The 21,479-nt window shown below is 39.7% G+C and overlaps 1 protein-coding gene across 1 annotated transcript in view; it reads right to left on the reverse strand.

Moving 5' to 3' along the window:
* Positions 1 to 21,479, reverse strand: part of itga9 (integrin, alpha 9) — a 385,198-nt gene that overhangs the window by 118,831 nt on the left and 244,888 nt on the right. The window contains exons 17-18 of the mRNA XM_072571044.1: positions 15,405 to 15,481; positions 406 to 553 (exon numbers count right to left, since the gene is read on the reverse strand). Coding sequence (XP_072427145.1) covers positions 406 to 553; positions 15,405 to 15,481 — 225 coding nt within the window. The remainder of the gene's footprint in view (positions 1 to 405; positions 554 to 15,404; positions 15,482 to 21,479) is intronic.

The raw sequence follows: 21,479 nt of genomic DNA on the forward strand, positions 1-21,479 counted from the left end.
ATAACTAAAAACCAGTAGAATGGAAAATTTTTTTCTTAATCTTGTATCTCATTCAGCCACACAAGCTTCCTCATAATATAAGATTTGAACTCAACAGTCAGAAAGCTTTGTTTTGTTGCCATCAATGCAATTTCCCTTCTGATTTGTTGAAATGAAGGGAGACACCAAAGGAATTGAATCACCAAACTGCTGTTATTGATCCTGGTCTCTGACAGACTTTATGCTATAAGTTACAACCAAAATAAACCTGAAGCCACAGGAATTCCCATAACACCCTTCTATAAATAGCTAAACTTCAAAAACCTGGTAGAACAACATGGGTTTTAATGGCCCTAGTCTGGGCTTCAGTTCCAAAAAGGCAGATCAAAGATTTTGAGCCTTATGAGTTCAAGATTGTTTACCAACCTGCCACATTTTGATGAAGAAGACCTCTTCAGTGAAGTTAAAATAAACATTAGTGTCATATGCATCATCTCCTGCATTTCGAACCGTTACATTCACAGAGATATTCTTCACTCCTCCTAATGCTAAGTAAGGCTTGTGCTCATCAATACTGAAAAGGAAAAGAAATGGATTATCATTCTGTACCACTCAGAATCAACAGAGAGTGCCGCAAGATGTGGGATACAACACAGACATCAACATTTGAGCGGCAAAAGGTGAATTCACAAACCTATGTTATGAGCAACATCTGAGCCTTCGCTGAATTATAGTATTATGATGCTGTCAAATAAGACTAATATCTGTTAAATAGTAACATAATTCATGCTAAATTACATTTCACTTTTAAATGTCTTCTTTAAACTATAATACATAGGAAATGATAAGACCATAGGAAATACTGCAAAGTAGCTGGCTTAGTCTCAAAGTTAGAGGACAGTTAAGCAAAACCAGAGAGACTGCAAGAAGTGAGAAAACACTTATGGTCATCAGACAATTGGATGGGGACGACAGTGTATTATATCCAGTAAATGTGAAATACTTTAGAAGCAGCATTTTCCTCAACATCAAGATACAGTTTTATATTCAATTGATGGAAGAGTCCTCTACTCCAACCCTTATAACCCCTCATACGGCCACCTTATGCTCATCCTACATTCACAGTCATCACTGCTTATGGCCCATCATTCCTCTCATGCCCCTACCCACTTAACCATATAACCCCATGCCCTTAAAAGTATCAATGCTGACATAATAGCAACCCATGCCCTGCTCACCACATTTGCCTTTAACCTTCTTCATGCCAACTCAACTAGTATCCAGGAATCATGGTGATAAAAACAAATTTGTATCCATTGCTGGCCATCACCATTTGAAACATTTGCCATGTATACAAAAACATTCAATACATTTAAGTTGATTAATCTAATCTCTTACAAAAGCAAACATTTATATTCTATACTTGGAGCTGTCGATCAGTTTGTACTGAACAGGCATCCCACTGTAAAAATGCTAGATTGTAAAATTCATATGCACCATGTATCCATTTGTGATAAACAAATGGGTTATGTCAAAAAAAGAATTAGAAAGCACTGATTGTATTATTCACTCAAAAGCTTTTACAGTTCAAATGGATTTTTAGATTTTGACATCTTTGACAATTCATTGGCAGTTCTAACGGATTCATTATACACACAGTCTTGCCTAGTTTTGACAATCCTAAAGGGTACATGACCTCCCTAAAATGGAACCTTATCTCTCCCAAAGGTATATCTGAGACTAGGATAAGATCAACCACATCTTACACTTTAAACAGTGTTTTAATGGGTGGCAATGGCAATGATTACCTAAGGCAGCATGGTCAATGTAAGCATCTGATCAATGGCTAATTAACACAGCATGACTTGTTTCCTCTCCCATATCCCTTGTGTTCCTTTGATTAGCGGTTCTTGCTACTCCCCACTCTGCTTGCTCTTGTTTTCTAATTAACCTACACCCCACAATGCTCCCACTGTCTCTGTCATCCTGCTCTTCTGGTGTACTTCCCCACTGCTTCTGCTCCATACCGCTCCTCTGATTTTCTCCATGTTTTCATCTCCTTGTGGTCCTGCCACAATAGAAGCAAACACATTTCACTTGTATCAGTCGGTAAATAGCTGGTCCCTTTAAAAGGATCATTGCAATATGATTTTTTAGCATTATCTAGCATTACAGTTTGCGTGGAGCTGTGCAATTAAAAAATTATTTGACTGAGGATCCTACAAACAACACCATTTGCAAACCATTCATCTCATGCATTTCAACTTAATCTTTCTCTAACATATTATACATGGAAGATAGAATTTAGTGCAGATCATTTCTGAACATTCTGCAGGAGTTGAATTTAGTTAGGTCTCATTGCTAGTGCAGAACCTTGCTGCTCAGTCACAGCTATAACTCCTATCTTCCAGTGACTGCCATGTAGCCCTCTCTCCTATGTACATACACATAAATGCACAAACACACACATATACACTACTACCCCCTTATTCACACATTTCAGAAAAGGAGAATGGGGATCGTGTGGTGATATGAGGAGAAATCTAGTGGGCTCATAATTAAATGAGTCAAAATCAGGTGCACTGGCGATTTCTCCGAGCTGGTCTGCCATCAAGTGAGGCTCCATACCAGGAGTGTTCATAGAGTCATAGAGATTTACAGCCTGGAAACAGACCCTTCGGTCCTACTGAGAATCACTACTATATTTGTTAATGATGTGCAAATATTTTGTGGACAACAAGTATAAAGACGATTTTGTTCAAACCCACAAGCTACTACCTTCAAAGTTGACTAAACAGAAAATAAACATATCAAATGAAAACAATACAAATTGTTGCTTGAAAATATTAAGGACTGTGAATAGCCCTAAGCTGATCAAGGTGTATTTTTGCATATGGGAAAATGCTGAGCCCATTTTGTTGTGCTCCTTCCTTTACAACAGCAAGCCTCACAGTCTGTCCTGTCTTCTACTTGGCTTCCTGAACCCAGAATGGCCACACAGATCTGTCTTTCCTCTTTCACAATTCCTCTACCACCCTTTTCTGTTCCCACCCAGGCCTCCTCCCTTCTGGTCTGCCATGAACCTTTATATTTGTATTCGATTTAACACTTCAGCATTTAAAATGTTAGCTTTCAGAGCTCTGTATAAAGCAGTTGCAGCTGATATGAGCCCTCTGAAAACATTGAAGCTTCCATCATAAATCAATGGATCCCACACTGCGGGTTGAGGCTGCTGCTAAAGGGAAAACTGGGTCCTTTTGAACCCCAGCACAAAGTTCAACTGCTCAGCAACTCAGTGCCTCACACCCATGCACTTCAAGCCCCACCTCTTTCCTCTGCCAGTAAAAATGATATCTAGCAGAGCCAAGATTTTCCAGCCACTTTCAAAGGCCTCTGGATTCAGCTTGGCTCCAAGATAATCTGACATGGTATCACAGTAGTTTAATCATTTATACTTCATTCTAGTCAGAATTAAAAGCTGAACTAATCACAGTTATTATATCTTACACTATTTAACTGTGTATAACATAAGTACAAAGTGGCTAATGTATCAGGCTGAATATTTAGAGTAATAACATAATTAATATGACTCCATTCAGGAACAGTAGAATTCTTATTCCAAACTTGAACATAATCACTCCCAACAGAGAAATTCCAGTAATTCTAAACTTCCAAATGAAGACTTTCATAGCTTAGTCCTGTCTATACAAGTAAATGTGAATAACTCATCACTGACCTATACCAAAATGGACTTGGAGCTGTCTGCAGTCCCAACTATTCTTCTGCTAGGCCTAGTTTTTACAAGCCTCAGCTCGAAAAGAAAGTGGGGTAGGAAATGGTAGCAGTAATACTTACAGTTATAATATGAAGTCACCACATAGCACAAAGACAAGAGATTGACTAAAATTATAAAAGTGCTGATTAAAAAATACAAGTCCATGTAAGTCACTCCATTCGGAAGCTTGGTTTTTAGTCTACTCTCGGGTTGAATTAACAGGTGGATGCACACTAGCATTAGTGCCACTGGCGTGCATGTCTGTCTCCATCCCATCCCCAACCCCTGCTTGGGGTGGTGGGTGGCAGAGTGAGGGGGCAGCACATGGATGACTGTAGGACTAGCCATCTAAATGCAATGGATTGCCAATCCTGCTCACTAGGGGCCACTTCAGGTCAAGGAAGGCAACTGAGATTTTTCAAATGTCTTCCCGTTTCCTTTAGGCAGCTGAAGCTAATTCAGGGGCCTTGAGGCAACCACCCAGCAGCAGACCATGTGCCTGTGATCCAGTTTGGCCAAAAGATCCTCCCAGCAGCCAAAGGCTGCTCTAGTAAAGATTTTGTCGGTTCGCCAACACACACACACACACACAACAAAATGTAAAAATAAGTTGCAGAGAGGCCTCCTCTAATTTGAAGTTTTCTTTCTCTTGCTTACTTGCCAATACAATTTACTGCTCCCTATTTTCAGGAGCCCGCTCACTATCCTTAATTGGACAGCAGCCTGCCCTTTGGTGATTAATTGGCCACTCTGGGAAAATCTTGACTGACTTCCTCTCACATTGCGGCTCCTGACCTCCATTTCAGCCTGACACCAGAGTTCAAATAACCACAAAGAAAAACTTGTCTTTTGTGTGAGATCACAATAGAATATCTGAATCATAGTTTCCATGGGATAGCAGTTTGTTACTTAACAGCAAAAACATGGATATTCAAAGAAAACAATCCAGATTGAAACCAAACCCACACTGGTTGCAAAGCAAAAACACTAACAGTCAGTGATATGGCAAGCTCTGAGACTGAATGGGTTTATTGAACAAAATTGGCAGAACAGCTGACTGAAAAACATGAAAATTCAATAATTTAATTAGCTGAACAATTGAGAATGGCAATATATTATAAACGGTTTTCCCACTGTTCTATGCTATTTGAAGTGACTTAACCACAGAAGATTAAACTGTGCCTTCTTCTGCTGTTTGAAGTGGTAAGTACTATGCACATTAAGTATCTAAAGTGGAACTATTTATGTGGAGTAACATTAAATAATAAAAATTACAAATGCTGGCATGCTGCAAGGAGCATGCCAGATTTCAGTTGGCCCCAATGAAGATGAAGTCTGAGATAGTTATACCCTCATGCCACATGCTATGATACAGTGATGATACTGTTGAGCATGTCTCTTAAAAGTGTACTGATACAAGGACACACATAAACTGGCATCATTCTCAGCAACAATCACCTAGTTGCACAGCTCCTTGCAATGCAGAGACAATGGCCGAGTATTATTATTGCTAGACTGGTAATCCAGAGACCCAGAATCCAGCCATAGTAGTCGGTGGAATTTACATTTGAAAATCTGGTATTAAGAGTACAGGAGTTTAATTCAGAGTCTAATGATGATGGTGAAAACCTTGTTATTTTGTCGGACAAACCCAACCAGTTTATGAACGGTTTTTGGGGAAGGTCACTGTTGTCCTTACCTGATCTAACCTACATATGATTTCCACCCATAGCTATGTAATTAACTCATAACGGAAATAGTCTAGAAAACCATTCTGTTGTAAAAATCGCCACAAGGTCTGAAGAAATAAATAAAAGCAGGCATTGTCTGTTTACCTACAGCAGTTCAAGAAGGCAGCTTCTTGAACTACCTTCTCAAGGGCAACTAGGGATGTGTGCCAAATGCTGGTCCAGCCAGCAATGCCCTTGTCCAAGTGAACAAGAAAAATGTAGTCCAAAGTAAATAGAACTGCTGACATCCTGGAAAGGCCTGTTACTGTCTAATTAAGAGCTTGGATAGTCCTTAATATGGTGGCCCTTCCTTAATAGAGACAATGCAGGACTTGTGCCAGCTCTCAGGGTGTTGGGCGAAACTCCCAGCTTATATTAAATATCATCTTGCTTCTTATACACAAGTCTTCAACAATGACTTATGAAGCCTCAAAGGAAGTCAGAGCACAAACGATTCAATTTAACCTGGTGTCACACAGGTTATGTAAATCCACTGCTCATTGCTGACTGATCCATTGCAAGTACATTCAGGGGTCTGGCTAGCTCAGTTGGTAGATGACTAGTGTGTAGGTCAGACTAACAGTAACAGTATAGGATTCAACCCTGTTCCTGGGGTACTCATCATCCTATCCATGGTAAAAGAATCTTAGCACTTCGCTGTGATTTGTTAAACATCACCAACGATCTGCCTCTGGGTAGTGAACTCAAGAAAGTGAAGGTGTATGCAGCAAGTTCAATTTACATCATAATCCTCCAATAGTGTTTCTACTCTTGGTGTTACAATGGAATTACTCAACAATTGGTACATCTTGGTGGACCAAATATAATCAGTCCCTTTCCAGAAGTGTGGCTGCTACATGAGCAGCAAGCAATATCAGAAACATTTAGATCTGATTTAAGTGCCCAATAGGCACCTAACTGGCCAATGACAAGACTTCCCTCAGGATACAGGGTCAGGCAGAGGCTGCCAGTTCCCCATTGTAATATCTGTTCTCCAGCCAGCTGGTGAAACACTTCTCAGTCATCAACATTAAATTCCAGCCTAAGGCATCATAGGCCATCCTAACCTGGGAAATCCAGTTAGCACTACTGATAGTTATCTCCACTGGAGAAATGTTAAACTAAGGCACTATTTAAATGGACCAAGAACTTCTTTTGGTAAAATGTGAATCTTTCAGCAAGGAGTAGGAATTACAAAAGATAATCGAGCACTTTCTTTTTCTGCTGGTCCCATCAAGAATGTCTAAACAGAAGCTATCAGCTTCAGCCTAGACCAGCCTCTAAATTTCTCCTCATATTTTAAAGACAGAGAGTCATAGACTGGTGAGCACAGAAGCAAAAATCATGATACAACCATATTATCTGTATACTGTATTAAAGTTATCCTTTAGTGTCAACTTTCAATGTGCTGTCTGCCATGGAAACTTTATTCAGCTAAGTGTTCTTAACCTTCAAGTGTTGAATAGCAGTTTAAAAGCAGTATCAGTTTAAACAGAGAATTAAATTTTTTTTTCTTGTTACAGTATTAAAATCAATTCAATACTTGTACTGAAACATAACCTAGAATAAGATAATTACACTGTTCTTTGCCATTCACTACCTTGTACAGCACCGCAACAGTGTCATGCTATTCAGTCGAAAACTTTTCAAACTTACAAACTTATCCAAAATGTAAAAAAGACTATTTTCTGGTCCTATAACATTTTAATGAACTAATGATGCTCAAAACCAGCTGGCTCTTGTGAACTGACTTTGCTTTAGTCTTCTGTGGATGTATGAGACCACTTAACAAATATTGGCATCGACCCAAACAAGTGGAACATTTCCCAGATATGTCTTGTCCATAAAAATCAGTGCAAATCCAATCTAGCCAGTTACCACCCCTCAACCAGGAGTAAAACAATGGCAAATATTGTCTACAGTGTTATCAAGAAAAACACACTCACCAAACTTCTTAAACCCTTGGTTCAAACATGGGCAATTAAGCAGAATTCAAGAGAACAGTTGAGAATTACTATCTTTAATATCAAGACAGCATCTGACCATGTGCAGAACCAAAATGCACAAGTAAAATTAAAGTAATTGGAAATCAAGGGGCAAGCTTTATGGTTAAGTCATTACTAACATGAAGGAAAATGTTTATGGTTTCTAGGGGCCAAGCATCTCTGTCCCAGGCTATCATTGTAGGCAGGGTCAGTTAGCTCTGCTGGCTGGTATGTGATGCAGACTGATGCCAACAGCACCAGCTAAGATTACCACGAGGGTCCTAGCATCTGACCTCCATGGCTACTTTATTTATTATCACACAGAATATTCTGAGGGAAGCGTCCTGGGTCTAACCGTTGATGGCTCTCCCTTCATCATATGGTCAGAAGTGGAGATATTCACTGGTGACAGCACAGCACTGAGTTTCATTCCCAATTCATCAAATAATGAAGCAGTTCAGGCCTACTGTTATAATTGTACTATATTCAGACTTGAACTGCTCAGTAATCATTATGGCAATCAAGTGCCAGGCCATGACCATCTCCAATGAGAAAGACAAACAATACTTCTTGATGTTCAAGTTCACTACCATCAACATCTTGAAATGTAACTCAATCAGCTAAATAAAAATTGTGGCTACAAAAATCATCAGATGCTGGGAATTCTGTGGCAAGCAGCTCTCCTTTCAAATTCCTATGTGTTTTCACTGCTACAGGTCAGGAGTATAATTGAATGCTGTTCACTAGCCGAGATCAGTGCAGCTCAATATAATCAAGGACAAAGTCTGCTTGACTAGCTTCCCAATCAGCTTCGTAGTCACACCCTCACCACCAGTACACAGTGACAGTAATTGATATAATTCAATCAACAAATGATAATGATGTCACAGGTGATGTGATTCTGACATCAAATGAAGGGGTCAAGAGAAACAACAGATAAGATGGATGTAGAAGGTACAATTTTAGACATTATATGAGAGAGCTACATTGCTATCTCCAAAATACAGATGTAACTGACAGTGTTACAGTTCTTCAGGGGTGAAAGAGCCTTATATAAGGATAAGGATCTAACAACAACAGATAGAGTATATGTATAGATATTCCAAGAAGAAATATTTTAATGTTTCTGGTATCAGTACTAGCTTAAGAATGCAGCAAAGCATGTACCATTTACAAGATGCACTGTAGCAACAATAGGGTAGCACAGTGGCTCAGTGGTTAGCACTGCTGCCTCGCAGTGCCAGTGTCCTGGGTTCGATTCCTGCCTGTCTGTGTGGAGTTTGCACATGCCTGTCTGTGTGGGTTTCCTCCCACAAACCAAAGATGTGTGGGTCAGGTGAGTTGGCCATTCTAAATTGCCCACAGTGTTAGTCAGGGGTAAATGTAGGGCAGGGGAGTGGGTCCCTCTTTGGAGGGGTGGTGTGAACTTGTTGGGCTGAAGGGCCTGTTTCCACACTGTAGAGAATCTAATCTAAAACTGACTCAAATTTTTTTAACGGCACCTTCCAAATTAAAAATCTTTATTATCATAAAGCACAAGGTTAGCAGCTACATAAATAGACATTTGCATGTCAGCTAGGACAAGATAAAGTGCTTATTGGTTCTAACACCAATTCTGACAGCTGTGCATCTCAGGACAGAGCCAGCTTGATCAAGAGTGGTGCTACCAAGTCACATTCCATCCAGCATTGGAAATATATCACGGTTTGTTTAATGTTGCTTAGTCAAAATCCTGAAACTTCCCCATAATAGGCCTCTAAGAGTAGCTACATCAGACAGTACAGACTGTAGCAGTTCAAGAAGGTACTTCATTACTATCTTAAGAACATTTAGGAATGGGAATTAAATGCTGACCTTGCCAGCAATACTCTCATCCTGCAAAATAACTAATTTTCAAAACCAATCGTGAAATTGACAATTGAGCTGACCTAATTAAACTTAAAGCTACTAATCATTAAAAGGGTCGTCACACACCATAATACTGATGCAAGTTCAGTCTCCTTCTCTTTCAAAGACTTCCAGGATGTCAAAGTTGAGAAGTTAAAATATTTCCAACTGGGAATGGGACAACCTCAGGACAATTTTAACACCACCTATACGTTGTTCCCAATTGGACAGGAAGTAGGGTGGAGACGAGTTCAAATCAACCACAACATTGCAATTTTACTGGGCCTTTGGGCCGCAGCAGGAATAAAGAATTCAGTTTATCATTACCCTAACTTCCCAATCATATTATACAATCTGTCTTCAAGTCATTCCTGCATCTGTTCTGCATTACACAAAAGGTTGCACAGCAGGTTTACAAAGCCTTTCTGTTCTCTTAGTAGCCAGAAGGATTTAACATTTGAGATTAAAAGTAGCTTCAGTTTTAGTCATACTGTCCTATAGTATTCTAATTGACAGTGGAACTGTTTGCAAGATGAAAAAGCTTATGTTTTTACACACACACACACGTATATTTAATTATTTCTTAAACAAATGAGGCCATTGATTTCTCAGTTTCATCCTCTGTGATCCTTCTCCTTTGACATGGCAACCCCAAATCTATCTTTCATTCCTTAATAAAACAGATGATGTAAAAGATGGAATCTTCAGTGCACCTCTCCTCTTTCATGACCCAGATTTATAGATTAAAGGCAGCAGGACAAGAAGCTCTGTCTGCTTTGAAGGGACCAATAATTAAATATATGCCAATTCTCCATCTTGTAAGTTCTTAGAGACTGCATTATCAAACAAAGAACAAACAATATCTAAGGTGATGAATGACTTCAACTGTGTTAACTCTGAACAAATATGCCATAGTTTTTAACAAAAATGCTTCTTGCCAGTAGACTGTGAGCTGATTTAATATTGAGATATGCAGTTCCATAGTCTCTGTTCAAAAACTACCTACAACCCATTTAAGTATTAAAATGTGTAAGTGAAGCAAAACCTGCATGTTCCGAAATCTGAAAATTACCACAAACAGTAAGCAACATAATATTTCAGTGAATGTCTTTTTTGCTCACGATCGTCACTTGTCCTGCTAAACGTTGGTCATGAATAGTGTAAGAAATAGTCAAAATAAGCACTGCTGAGGAAATCTGACATTTAGAACTATTTTATGGTCCATTTATGTATAGATCTAAGTTTGTTTTAATTTAAATCGCTAAGAAAGAAATCTACCACAGAAACCCTTTTATTCCATGAATGTGTATTTAAACTGCAGAAGGGCACTTGCGTTTACTTAACATTCAACTTCTCCATTTCTGCCCATTATAAAGAAGGAATATTTATAAAGAAAAGGAAGGTAGAGATTGGTGGCCCTTTTTTTCTCATCCATTGTTATTATTTATTCGATTAGATTGCCTAACATTTGCCATATCTATGAATCATCATCATCTGCATTTGAGACTGTCGACTTCTTGACATCTGCACATCTCAGGAAAAGTTGTGGTATTCTCCCAATCTACGCAGCAGCATACGTAAGTGCAAAGTAATTTGCTGAGAAGACACCCTCATACATATTTTGCAAACTAAATGGTGGTAGACAATGAAACAACTAACAGGAGGAGGAGTTTTGACAAATATTCCCATCCCCAATGACAGGAGAGTCCAGCACATCAGTGCAAAAGACAAGGCTGAAGCATTTGAGTCCCACCTTCAGCCAGAACAGCCAAGTAGATCAACCTCCTCCAGAGATCCCAGCATCACATTCACTCAATTTAATTCATCCCATGTGATATCAAGAGAAATTTGTAAAGCACTGAATATTGGAAAGGCTACAGGGACTGACAACATTCTGATGATCTTATTGAAGGGCTGTGCTACGGAAACAGTGTGCTCAAAGCCAACTTGTTACAGTACAGACAACAACCCAGCAAACAGAAAATTGTCCAGTTATGCCTTATACACAAATGCAAGTGATAACTAAGCACCTGATAACAACCCTATCAGTCTACTATCAACTAGCATTAAAGGAAAGATGGAAAGCATAATTGACAGTACTATCAAATGACGGTTGCTCAGCAATAATTTGCTGAGTCATGTTCAGCTCAGGTTCCATCAGGGGTACTCAGCTCCTGACCTTCTTTCAGCCTTGGTTCCCACATAGACAAAAGCACTGAACCCCAGAGGTGAGGTGAGAGTGATTGTCTTTGATATCAAAGCGTTGTTTAATTGAGTATAGCATCAAGGAACCTGAGCAAAACTGGAAACAATGGGAATCAAGGGGAAAATTCTCCACCAGCTGGAATCATACTTACATAAAGAAAGATAGTTGTGGATGTTCGATGTCAATCATCTTGGATTTGGAACATGACTGCAAGAGTTCCTCAGGATAGGTCTAATCATTACTGGCTCTTTTATCAATGATCTTCTTTCCATCATTAGGTGAGAAGTGGGAAAGTTTAATCTATGTTCACTGTGCAAAACCTCTCAGATACTGAAGCAGTACATGTCTATATGCAGCAAGACTTGGTCAATAGCCAAAGTATATGGGCACTTTACCCAAATGTTCATAGCATTCAAAACAAGGTAGGTAAGTTAACGGCAAAAATCATCTTGAATTAGTATAATTCAGTAGCCATTATGGAGACATGGTTGCAGGATGGCCACAGCTAAAAATTAAACATACAGGGGTATCATACTAATTGGAAAGACAGACAGGAAGGTAAGGGAGGTGACGTAGCTCTGATATTTATGGATGACATCAGGACGATAGTGAGAGATGATATAGGTCCTATGGAGAATAAGTTTGAATCCATTTGGGTGGAAATTAGAAATTTGAAGAAGAAAAAGTCACTGGTAGGCGTTGTCTATAGGCCACCAAATAAGAATATCACATTGGGGTGGCCAATAAACAAACAAATAATAATGCCTGTAAAAATGGTACAGCAGTTATCACAGGAGATTTTAATCTTCATGTTGATTAGTTGAACCAAGTCCATCAAAGCAGCCTTGCTGATGAGTTCATTGAATATATCCACGATAGTTTTAACGTAATGGAACCAGTGAGGGAGCTGCCTAACCTAATCTGGTCCTGTGCAGTGAGACAGGAATAATTAATGATCTCATAGTTAGGGATCGTCTTAGAAAGAGCGATCACAGTATGGGTGAATTTAGAAAACAGAAAGAAAGTGAAGATAAAATACAATACCAGGATCCTGTGTTTAAACTAAGGAAACTACAAAAGATTGAGGGAGAAGTTGGCTAAATTAGACTGGAAGCAAAGACTTTATGGTGGGACATTTGAGGAACAGTGGAGGATTTTCAAAGCAATTTTTCAAAGTGCTCAGCAAAAGTATATCCAGTGAAAAGGAAGGTGATTGGAAAAGGGGGTAAGATGCCATGGGTTTCTAAGGAAATAAGGGAGGCGATCAAATTGCAAGTGAAGGCATACAAAGTGGCCAAGATCAGCGGGAAACTGGAAGATTGAGAAAGTTTTAAAGATCAACAGAAAACCACAAAAAATGCTATGAAGAAAAATAAGATACATTATGAGAAAACACTAGCTCAGAATATAACGACAGATAGCAACAGTTTCTACAAATATACAAAACAAAAAAAAAAGTAAACATTGGTCCTTTCGAGGATGAGAAAGAGGATTTAGTAATGGGAATACGAGGAAATGGCCAAGGAATTGAATTGATATTTTGTGTTGGTCTTCACAGTTGAGGACACGAAAAACATGCCAGTAATTGATGACAAGGAGACTAAGGTAGGTGAGGATATAGAAACAATCATTATCCTGAAAGAGTTAGTCTTGGGTATGCTAATGGAGCTGAAGGTAGACAGGTCTCCTGGCCCTGCATCCCAAGGTACTAAAAGAGATGACAGGAGAAATAACAAATGCGCTTATGGTAATTTTCCAAAATTCGCTGGATGCTGGGGCAGTTCCAGCAGACTGGAAAACAGCAAATGTGACACACTATTTAAAAAAGGAGAAACAAAAGATGGGGAATTATCAGCTGGTTAGCTTAACTTCTGTAGTGGGGAAAATGCTTGAATATACCATCAAGGAAGAAATACCAAGATATCTACGTAGAAATTGTCCCATTAGGCAGACGCAGCATGGGCTCAGGAATAGCAGGACATGCTTAACTAATTTATTGGAATTCTATGAAGATATTAGGAGCGCAGAGGACAACAAGCATCCAGTAGGGGTGGTGTATCTGGATTTCGAAAAAGGTATTTGAGAAGGTGCCATGCAAAAGGCTGCTACATAAGATAAAGGTGCATGGCGTTATGGGCAATGTATTAACATGGATAGAGGATTGGTTAACTAACAGGAAGCAAAGACTGGGGATAAATGAGGAGTACTTTTTTTTGGTTGGCGATCAGTGACTAATGGCATGCCTCAGGGATCAGTGTTTTGACTATAATTGTTTACAATTTACATAGATGATTTGGAGTTGGTGATCACATATAGTGAGTCAAAGTTTGCGATGGCATTAAGATGAGTGGTAGAGCAAAGTGTGCAGAGGACTGTGAAAGTTTGCAGAGGGATATCGATAATTTAGGTGAAGGGGCAAAGGTCTGGCAGATGGAGTACAATATTGATAAATGTGAAGTCATCCATTTTGGTAGGAATAACAGTAAAAAGGACTATTATTTCAATAGTAAAAAACTGCAGCACGCTGCTGTGCAGAGGGATCTGGGTGTCTTTGTTCATGCATCACAGAAGATTGATTTGCAGGTGCAACAGGTAATTAAGAAGGCAAATGGAATTTTGTCCTTCATTGTTAGAGGGAATGAGTTTAAAAACAGGGAGGTTATGTTGCAGCTGTACAGGGTGCTGGTGAGGCCACACCTGGAATAATGTGTGTGTTTTGGTCTCCTTACTTGAGAAAGGATGTACTGGCACTAGAGTGGGTGCAGAGAAGGTTCACTAGGTTGGTTCCAGAGTTGAGGGGGTTGGCTTATGAGGAGAGATTGAGTAAATTGGGATTATATTCATTGGAATTTAGAAGAATGACAGGGGATCTTAGAGAAATATACAAAATTAGGAAGGGAATAGATAAGATAGATGCAGGAAGGTAGTTTCCACTGGTGGGAAAAATTAGAACAAGAGGACAGAGCCTCAAAATTAGGGTGAGGAGATTTAGGACTGAATTGAGGAGGAACTTTTTCACTCAAAGGTCTGTGAATCTATGGAATTTCCTGCCCAGTAAAGTGGTTGAAGCTTTCTCATTGAATGTTTTAAAAGCTAAGATAATAATTTTTTGAACAGTAAAGAAATTAAGGGTTATCGTGAGAGGGTGAATAAGTGGAGCTCAGGCCACAAAAAGATCAGCCATGATCCTATTGAATGACGGAGTGAGCCAGGTGGTTCTTATGCAGCACATATTTACCATCTGAAACAAGAGAAAAGTATCTATCATCACTTGATATTCAAAGGAATGATCATCATGGAATCCATCACTATTAATATCTTGGGGGCTTCTGTTCGCCAGAAACTGTAATGGATTAGCCATATAAATACTGTGGCTGCAAAAACAGGCCAGAGGCTAGGAATACTGTGGCAAGTACGTCATCTCCTGTGACTCCAAATCCTGTTCACTATCTACAAGACAAATCAGGATGGCGGTGAAGGATTCTAAAATTACCTCAGTCTACACAACTCCAGCAACATTCAAGGTAATTCACAAAATCCAGGACAAATCAACCCCTTAGACTGGCACACTATACACCATCTTCAACACTCTCTTCTTTTATCACTGATGCACTATATTTCTCTGCTTACTGCAAAAACTTAACCTTATTAGAAAACAAGCATTAAAGGTCTTAATTGTAATATTTCATTTAATTCATTATATATAATAACAAAGTTTTTACTTCTGGATAAGCTGGAGCCAACAAACAGCTCACAATTCTACTGAATGAAAAGCAATGTTGAACAGTTTAATTTGCTGCTCAAAGAACTGAGGCACCTAGAATAGGATTCACACAACATACCTGGATAAAAGCAGCTTGCCATGAAGTTGCAGATCAGCAGCACAGTCATCTGATAGGCAGTTTCTTTCAAAAACAGTCTATAAAATAAAGAAGAACTCAGAGGTCAGTGAAGAGGCATTGGGAGAAACCTCACAGGAGATGTGCTGAAATTTGAAATTCATTAATTTATAATAAAATAAAATTGCAAAGCATAGTTTATTGTGAGTTTCTGAAGCAGTCCTAATTTCTACTTCTTTACTAAATTCCCTTTCTCCTTAGTTTCTCAATTAATGCTATACAGGTGTAAAAACATTTTGTTTAAACAAAGGTTTTTCAACTGAAATTATTAATTTTAAACTTGCCAATCTATCCATTATTCTTTAACAGACAATTCCAAACCTTTCATCAGCTCATCCTTTTCTTCTAAGCCTAGTCGCAAACCTAACCAGACCACTCTGCCCATCTCTTGCATCAGCATCCTATCCAGTCTTCCATTTAAATAAAGCTAAATATCTAATTTAACAAATCAGGATTGTGTAATTCACAATTAGGAATATACCATGGCATTGCCAGCAAACACTCAATATACTTGGTTGCATGAAAGCATTTGTACACAAGTGACCTATAGGATGAACATCAGAATTTTGGGCGAGGTAAATTATCCATATAATTACATAACTAGGATGTCTTAATACATTTGCAGCATCTCAGCAATCTTATTGAGCAAAATACGTAATCCTAAAGTCAGATCTCTCTCCAGAAGTGGGTTTCTAGCAGCCATTGTAATTAAAACTACATGACCCTTTCAATTGAAATATAGCAGCTAACGCTTAGCAATAAGTTGAAAATGGCTTTTTTATTCACTGCCAATCATATGGATTCATGTAACACCCCCAATTCAATAAACAAGGAGGAGCTTTTATTTCAGATAGTCTGGAATGTAAAGCTGCCAAGATGTGTGGATTTCTATGCAGGTGGCAGGTTAAACAGCAAAACTACCAGTATATGAGGAAGCTGGCAAAACACGTCAACCTGAAACTGTAACCCAAGCATGTTATTCAGATAGTGGGAAACCACCATAGGGCTGCCACTTACATCTGTTAAGTAATTATTAGCTGCTGTTTTAATCTAGGTTTAAATTCTGTGCACAGGGCTTTCTCATGGAACTTGCCAGGAAAAACAAGGTGAAAGGACAGCAGGAATTCATATGGTCGAGAGAACAAATTGGCAAAAAAGTTTTAAACGCAAAAATGTGTCACCTGTACACTTGCCAAAGTAAAGGTTGTAGAAAAATTCTGTGGGCTGACAGTGTGTTTTCATTGCTGTGGAGGTAATTCTCAATACTTTGAAGTCATTTCCACGACTTTGAATTGGGTGGGTCAGGACACTACAATATTTACTTTCTTAGCCTCCAGGTCCTTCCAGATAGCATTGTGTTTTTATTCATTCATGGGATATAGGCATCACTGGCTGAGCCAGCATACATTGTCCATCCCTCATTGCTCTTGAGAAGCAGGTACTGAGCTGTTTTCATGAACCGCTGCAGTCCACTTGCTGTAGATAGAGCCCAAATGTTTTTAGGGAGGGAGTTCCAGGATTTTGTTCCAGCAACACTGAAGGAACAGTGATATATTTCCAAGTCGGAATGGTGAATAGCTTGCAGTAGAACTTGAAGGTGAAGGGGTTCCCAGATATTTGCCACCTTTCTCATGGTAGTGCTCGTGGGTTTGGAGGGTGCAGTCTAAGGAGACTTGAACTTTTGCAGGGTATCTTTTAGATGGTAAACACTGCTGCAACTGAGTGTGTGTGTTGTAGAGTTTGTGGATATAGTGTCAACCAAGTGGGCATCCTTATCCCAGGATGATGTCAAGCTTCTTGAGTGCTGTTGGAGCTGCACTCATCCAGGCAACTAGGGAAATTCCATCACTATCCCAATTTGTACATTGTAGATGGTGGACACTTTGTAGGGAATCAGGCGATGCAGAATTTCTAGCCTCTGACCTGCATCACTAGACAAATTATTTCTATGATTAGACCAGTTCAATTTCAGTAAATGGTAATCTTCAGAATATTGCTATTGAACCATTCAGAGATAGTAATGTCATTGTGTGCACCAAGGAATGATGGTTAGATTCTCTTTTGTAGAAATGATTATTGCCTGACACTTGTGTAGTTTAAATTTTACTTGCCATTTATCAGCCCAAACCCAGATATTGTCCAGGTTTTGCTATATTTGGGCACAGACTGCTTTCACATCTGACAAGCCAAAATGGTGCTGAGCATTGTGTAATCATTCCCACTTCTGATATTACAATTGAGGAAGGTCAATGATGAAGCGCTGAAGATAGTTGGGCCAAAGACACTACCCTAAAAGAATACCCATAGAGATGTCCTGGTGCTGAGATAACAGACCGCCAACAACCTCAACATCTTTCTTTATGCCAGGCATGACTCCAGCCAGCAGAAAGATTTCCCCCGATTCCCAATGATTTTAATTTTTTGAGGGCTCTTGATATTGCAGTCAGTCAAATGAAGCGTGATGTCTAGGCCACTCACTCTCATCTCACCTCATGTCTGAATCTCATCTCGTCCATGTCTGAATCAAGGCTGCAATGAGGTCAGGTGCTATGTAATCCTGTGGAACCAAAACTGAGCAGTGCTGCTTCTTGTTGACACCTTCCATTACTTTACAACTGAACGTGAGGAAACTGATAGAGTGGTAATTGGATAGGTTGGAGTTTTCCTGCTTTATGTGTACAGGGACATAGATGGGCAATTTTCCATATTATTGGTTAGATGTCAGTGTTGTAGCTGTACTCGAACAGCTTGGCTAGGGGTGCAGCACGTTCCGAAGCACATGTCTTTCAGTACTATTGCTGAAATATTGTCAGGGCCCACAGCCTTTGCTATATCCAGCATCTCCAACTGTTTCTTGATATCGTGTTTGTTACTGATGGTAATGTCAACCAGGAGAAAGTGAGAACTGCAGATGCTGGAGATCAGAGTCGAGAGTGTGGTGCTGGAAAAGCACAACATGTCAGGCAGCATTCGAGGAGCAGCATATTCGAAATTTTGGGCAAAAACTCTTCCTTATTAAGGGCTTTTGCCCGAAACGTTGATTCTCCTGCTCCTCAGATGCTGCCTGACCTGCTGTGCTTTTCTAGCACAACACTCTTGACACTGGTGGTAATGTGCCAAATCACTGTGATATTACAACGAGGGTGTATCAGTGGTGGCTAGTTAAACAGGGGTCTGAGAAGGTGCCTAACATCACCAGAGCGGTGAAAGCACTTACAGGTTTGTTAGCATGAGGAGGGGTATGCAAGAAGGCACAGTGAGGGGCTTGTGCTGGGCCATTTTCCTGTCCTGATCACTGAACCTCTTATAACACTACCCAAAAGCACACACTATATTCCTGTTGCTGACAGTTCCTGCCACTTCCAAACACACCTGCTCACTCTCTGAAGCTATGTTCCTTCTTCCAGCAGTGAGAAACAGAATCTCTGTTTGCAGGCTTTTCCATTTCCAGACACGTGAGAGCAAATTAGATACTGCCTCCTTGCCCCCCCACCCACCTCCTCAGCTATGAAGGTCTAGCTGTGTCAAAATGCAGATTTCAATTCTTATTCTTGCAGAGTCCCTTTAAGTAGTGGAACTTAATAAAATGATGCAGGTCATCATCATACCTACTCAGTAATAGTTCAAGAAATCTAGAAACCAGATGCAATGCAGTGGCTGTGTTAAGAAGGCACTGATGAGCATAGTAATGAAGCGTCTGGTAGACTTTTCTTCCAGGAGCAGGTCTCAATGGTAATATCCAGCTTTATATGTTTAAAATTCCATTTTGACAAAACCAAGGCCTCACTTTATCTTGTGTTAGTTATTTCAAGCCACAGTGAGTTTTCTCAATTCTTCCTGAGTCCATTAGGTGGAGCAGCATACTCTGGCGCCTGTTGTGAAAAGGAACAAGCTGAACAAAGCTGCAGGAGCCTTATTGGAAAAGTCAGCCTTGAAGAAAGCCATGAACAATCTGTGACTTCACAAGTACTGAAGGACAGACTGGAAAAGCCAATATCAGGGCCAATCCTGATTGAAGCAGTGGAAAAGTCCACAATTTGCCCAGCCCTGAAGGCGGCTGTGGAAAAGCTAAGAACCATCTGTGGATCTGTTCAAAACTGATGAGATCATGCACTCCTCTAAGCAAAGGATGTTTCCAAACTGCTTCTGAAACATTCTCTGTGTGAAAGTAACACTTTTCATATTCTGGCTATATATACCACATAGCACAACAGAAAATATTAATCATGCCACTGACATAATTTAGCTGATCAGTATAAATAGATCAAAACAAAACATGCTCTGGGATATCTTTCACATGGATATTATTTGTTCATGTTCAACTGATCAAAACCCCTTGGCCCTTTATCACATGGACTCATTTTTGATCTGGTTCAAGATTTTTAGCCATAATATTGAGAAGTGACAGCATATTTATAATTGATCCTGCAACTTCCAGAGGAATTAACATGGAAAGATTTCTTGTGAAGATACTCTGGAGTTCTGGAATAATCGCTGTCTGCTTATGATTGAGGTCATGATCCTTATTGGGTGCCAGAACTGGCAAACTGAATCCTAATCTGATGTACTGAAGGCTAGAAAGACCTTTGAGGATTTCAAACAAAGGAGACTTCTGAATCACTGGTATTTTTATGGCATATAAGAAGACCATTCAGCCCAAAGCATCCAGGTCAGCACGCTGTCAAGAAATCTTAGCAATCCCATACACCTACTTATCCCTCTAGCCTTATATGTTTATTTTGCTCAGGTCCATTCAATTTCCTTTTGAAATCATTCAATGTTTCTGCTTCCACTGTCTTCAAAGACAGAAAACTCCAATCATTGCCACTCACCACATAAAAGAAGTTCTTTTAAAATTCATTTAATGGAAAATGCTTGTCAGTCACTTGACCAGCATTTATTGCCTTGTTATTATAAGAGCAAACCACATTGCTGTGTTTCTGGAGGCACATGTAGGCCAGAACAGGTAAGGATGGCAGTTTCCTCCCCAAAAAGACATTAGTGAACCAGCTGGGTTTTTCCAATAATGGATTCACGGCCATCAGTAGACTCTTAATTCCAGATTCTTTTCTATTGAATTCAAATTCCACCATCTGCCATGACAGGGTTTGAACCTGAGTCACCAGAACATTATCTGAGTCTCTGGATTAACAGTCCAGCAGGAGGACCATTAGGCCATCTTCATCACCTTCCTCCTCCGCTTCTTGTTCAAATCCCTCAATCTGTGTCCCACAGTCATTATAAATCCCTTTTTACAAACAAAAACAAGCATGTACATATTTGCAGTTCTCCAGGGCGCAGGCACCACTCCTAGATCAAGGAAGGATTCAAACATAATGGTCTGTACATCCACAACCTCCACCCTCAGTATTCTTGGATGTATTCCTGTTGATTCGGGTGATTTATCAACTTTAAATATAGATATCCTAGCTAATATCTCCTCTTAGTCAATTTTTAGCCCATCAATTATCTCAACTAACCTTTCTTTCACTGTGAGTTGAGCAGCATCTTCTTCTTTGATAAAGAGAGATGAAAAGCAATCATTTGTAGCTTAGCTGTGCATGGAAATAACTCCACAGAGGCTGGGATCCCATCACCAAGTCAGCCTTTGTTTACACATGGAGAGTCCTTGACACTGATCCAGCTCTGTCAGAGTCAGCTCTCAAAGTGATAAGGATGCCTGACACTCCTGTTCTTTTTTTCTTCTGCGGTAGTGCTTATTTTTTCCCCAGCACCCATGGAGTGTGTGTGCAGGTGTGAGACACAGTGAGAGACACAAGGTGACGAATCTTTATTCAATTCCCACCACCAGGAAGATAGGAAAACACCCAAGTGGCCAGTGACAAGCAGTGCCCTTCAAACAGTGAAGGGGAGGGCAGGGATTATTTGTCAACCAGAGCTCCCTGATTGGACCAGATTAACAGCCAGAGTCAGGGAATTCATTTTATGAGGCCCACTTGGCTGACTTTATTCCCATCACTACAATGACAATTTATGTATAATAGAGGTAAATCCTGG

This window comes from Chiloscyllium punctatum, chromosome 5, assembly GCF_047496795.1.
Source record: "Chiloscyllium punctatum isolate Juve2018m chromosome 5, sChiPun1.3, whole genome shotgun sequence".
Lineage (NCBI taxonomy): Eukaryota > Metazoa > Chordata > Chondrichthyes > Orectolobiformes > Hemiscylliidae > Chiloscyllium > Chiloscyllium punctatum.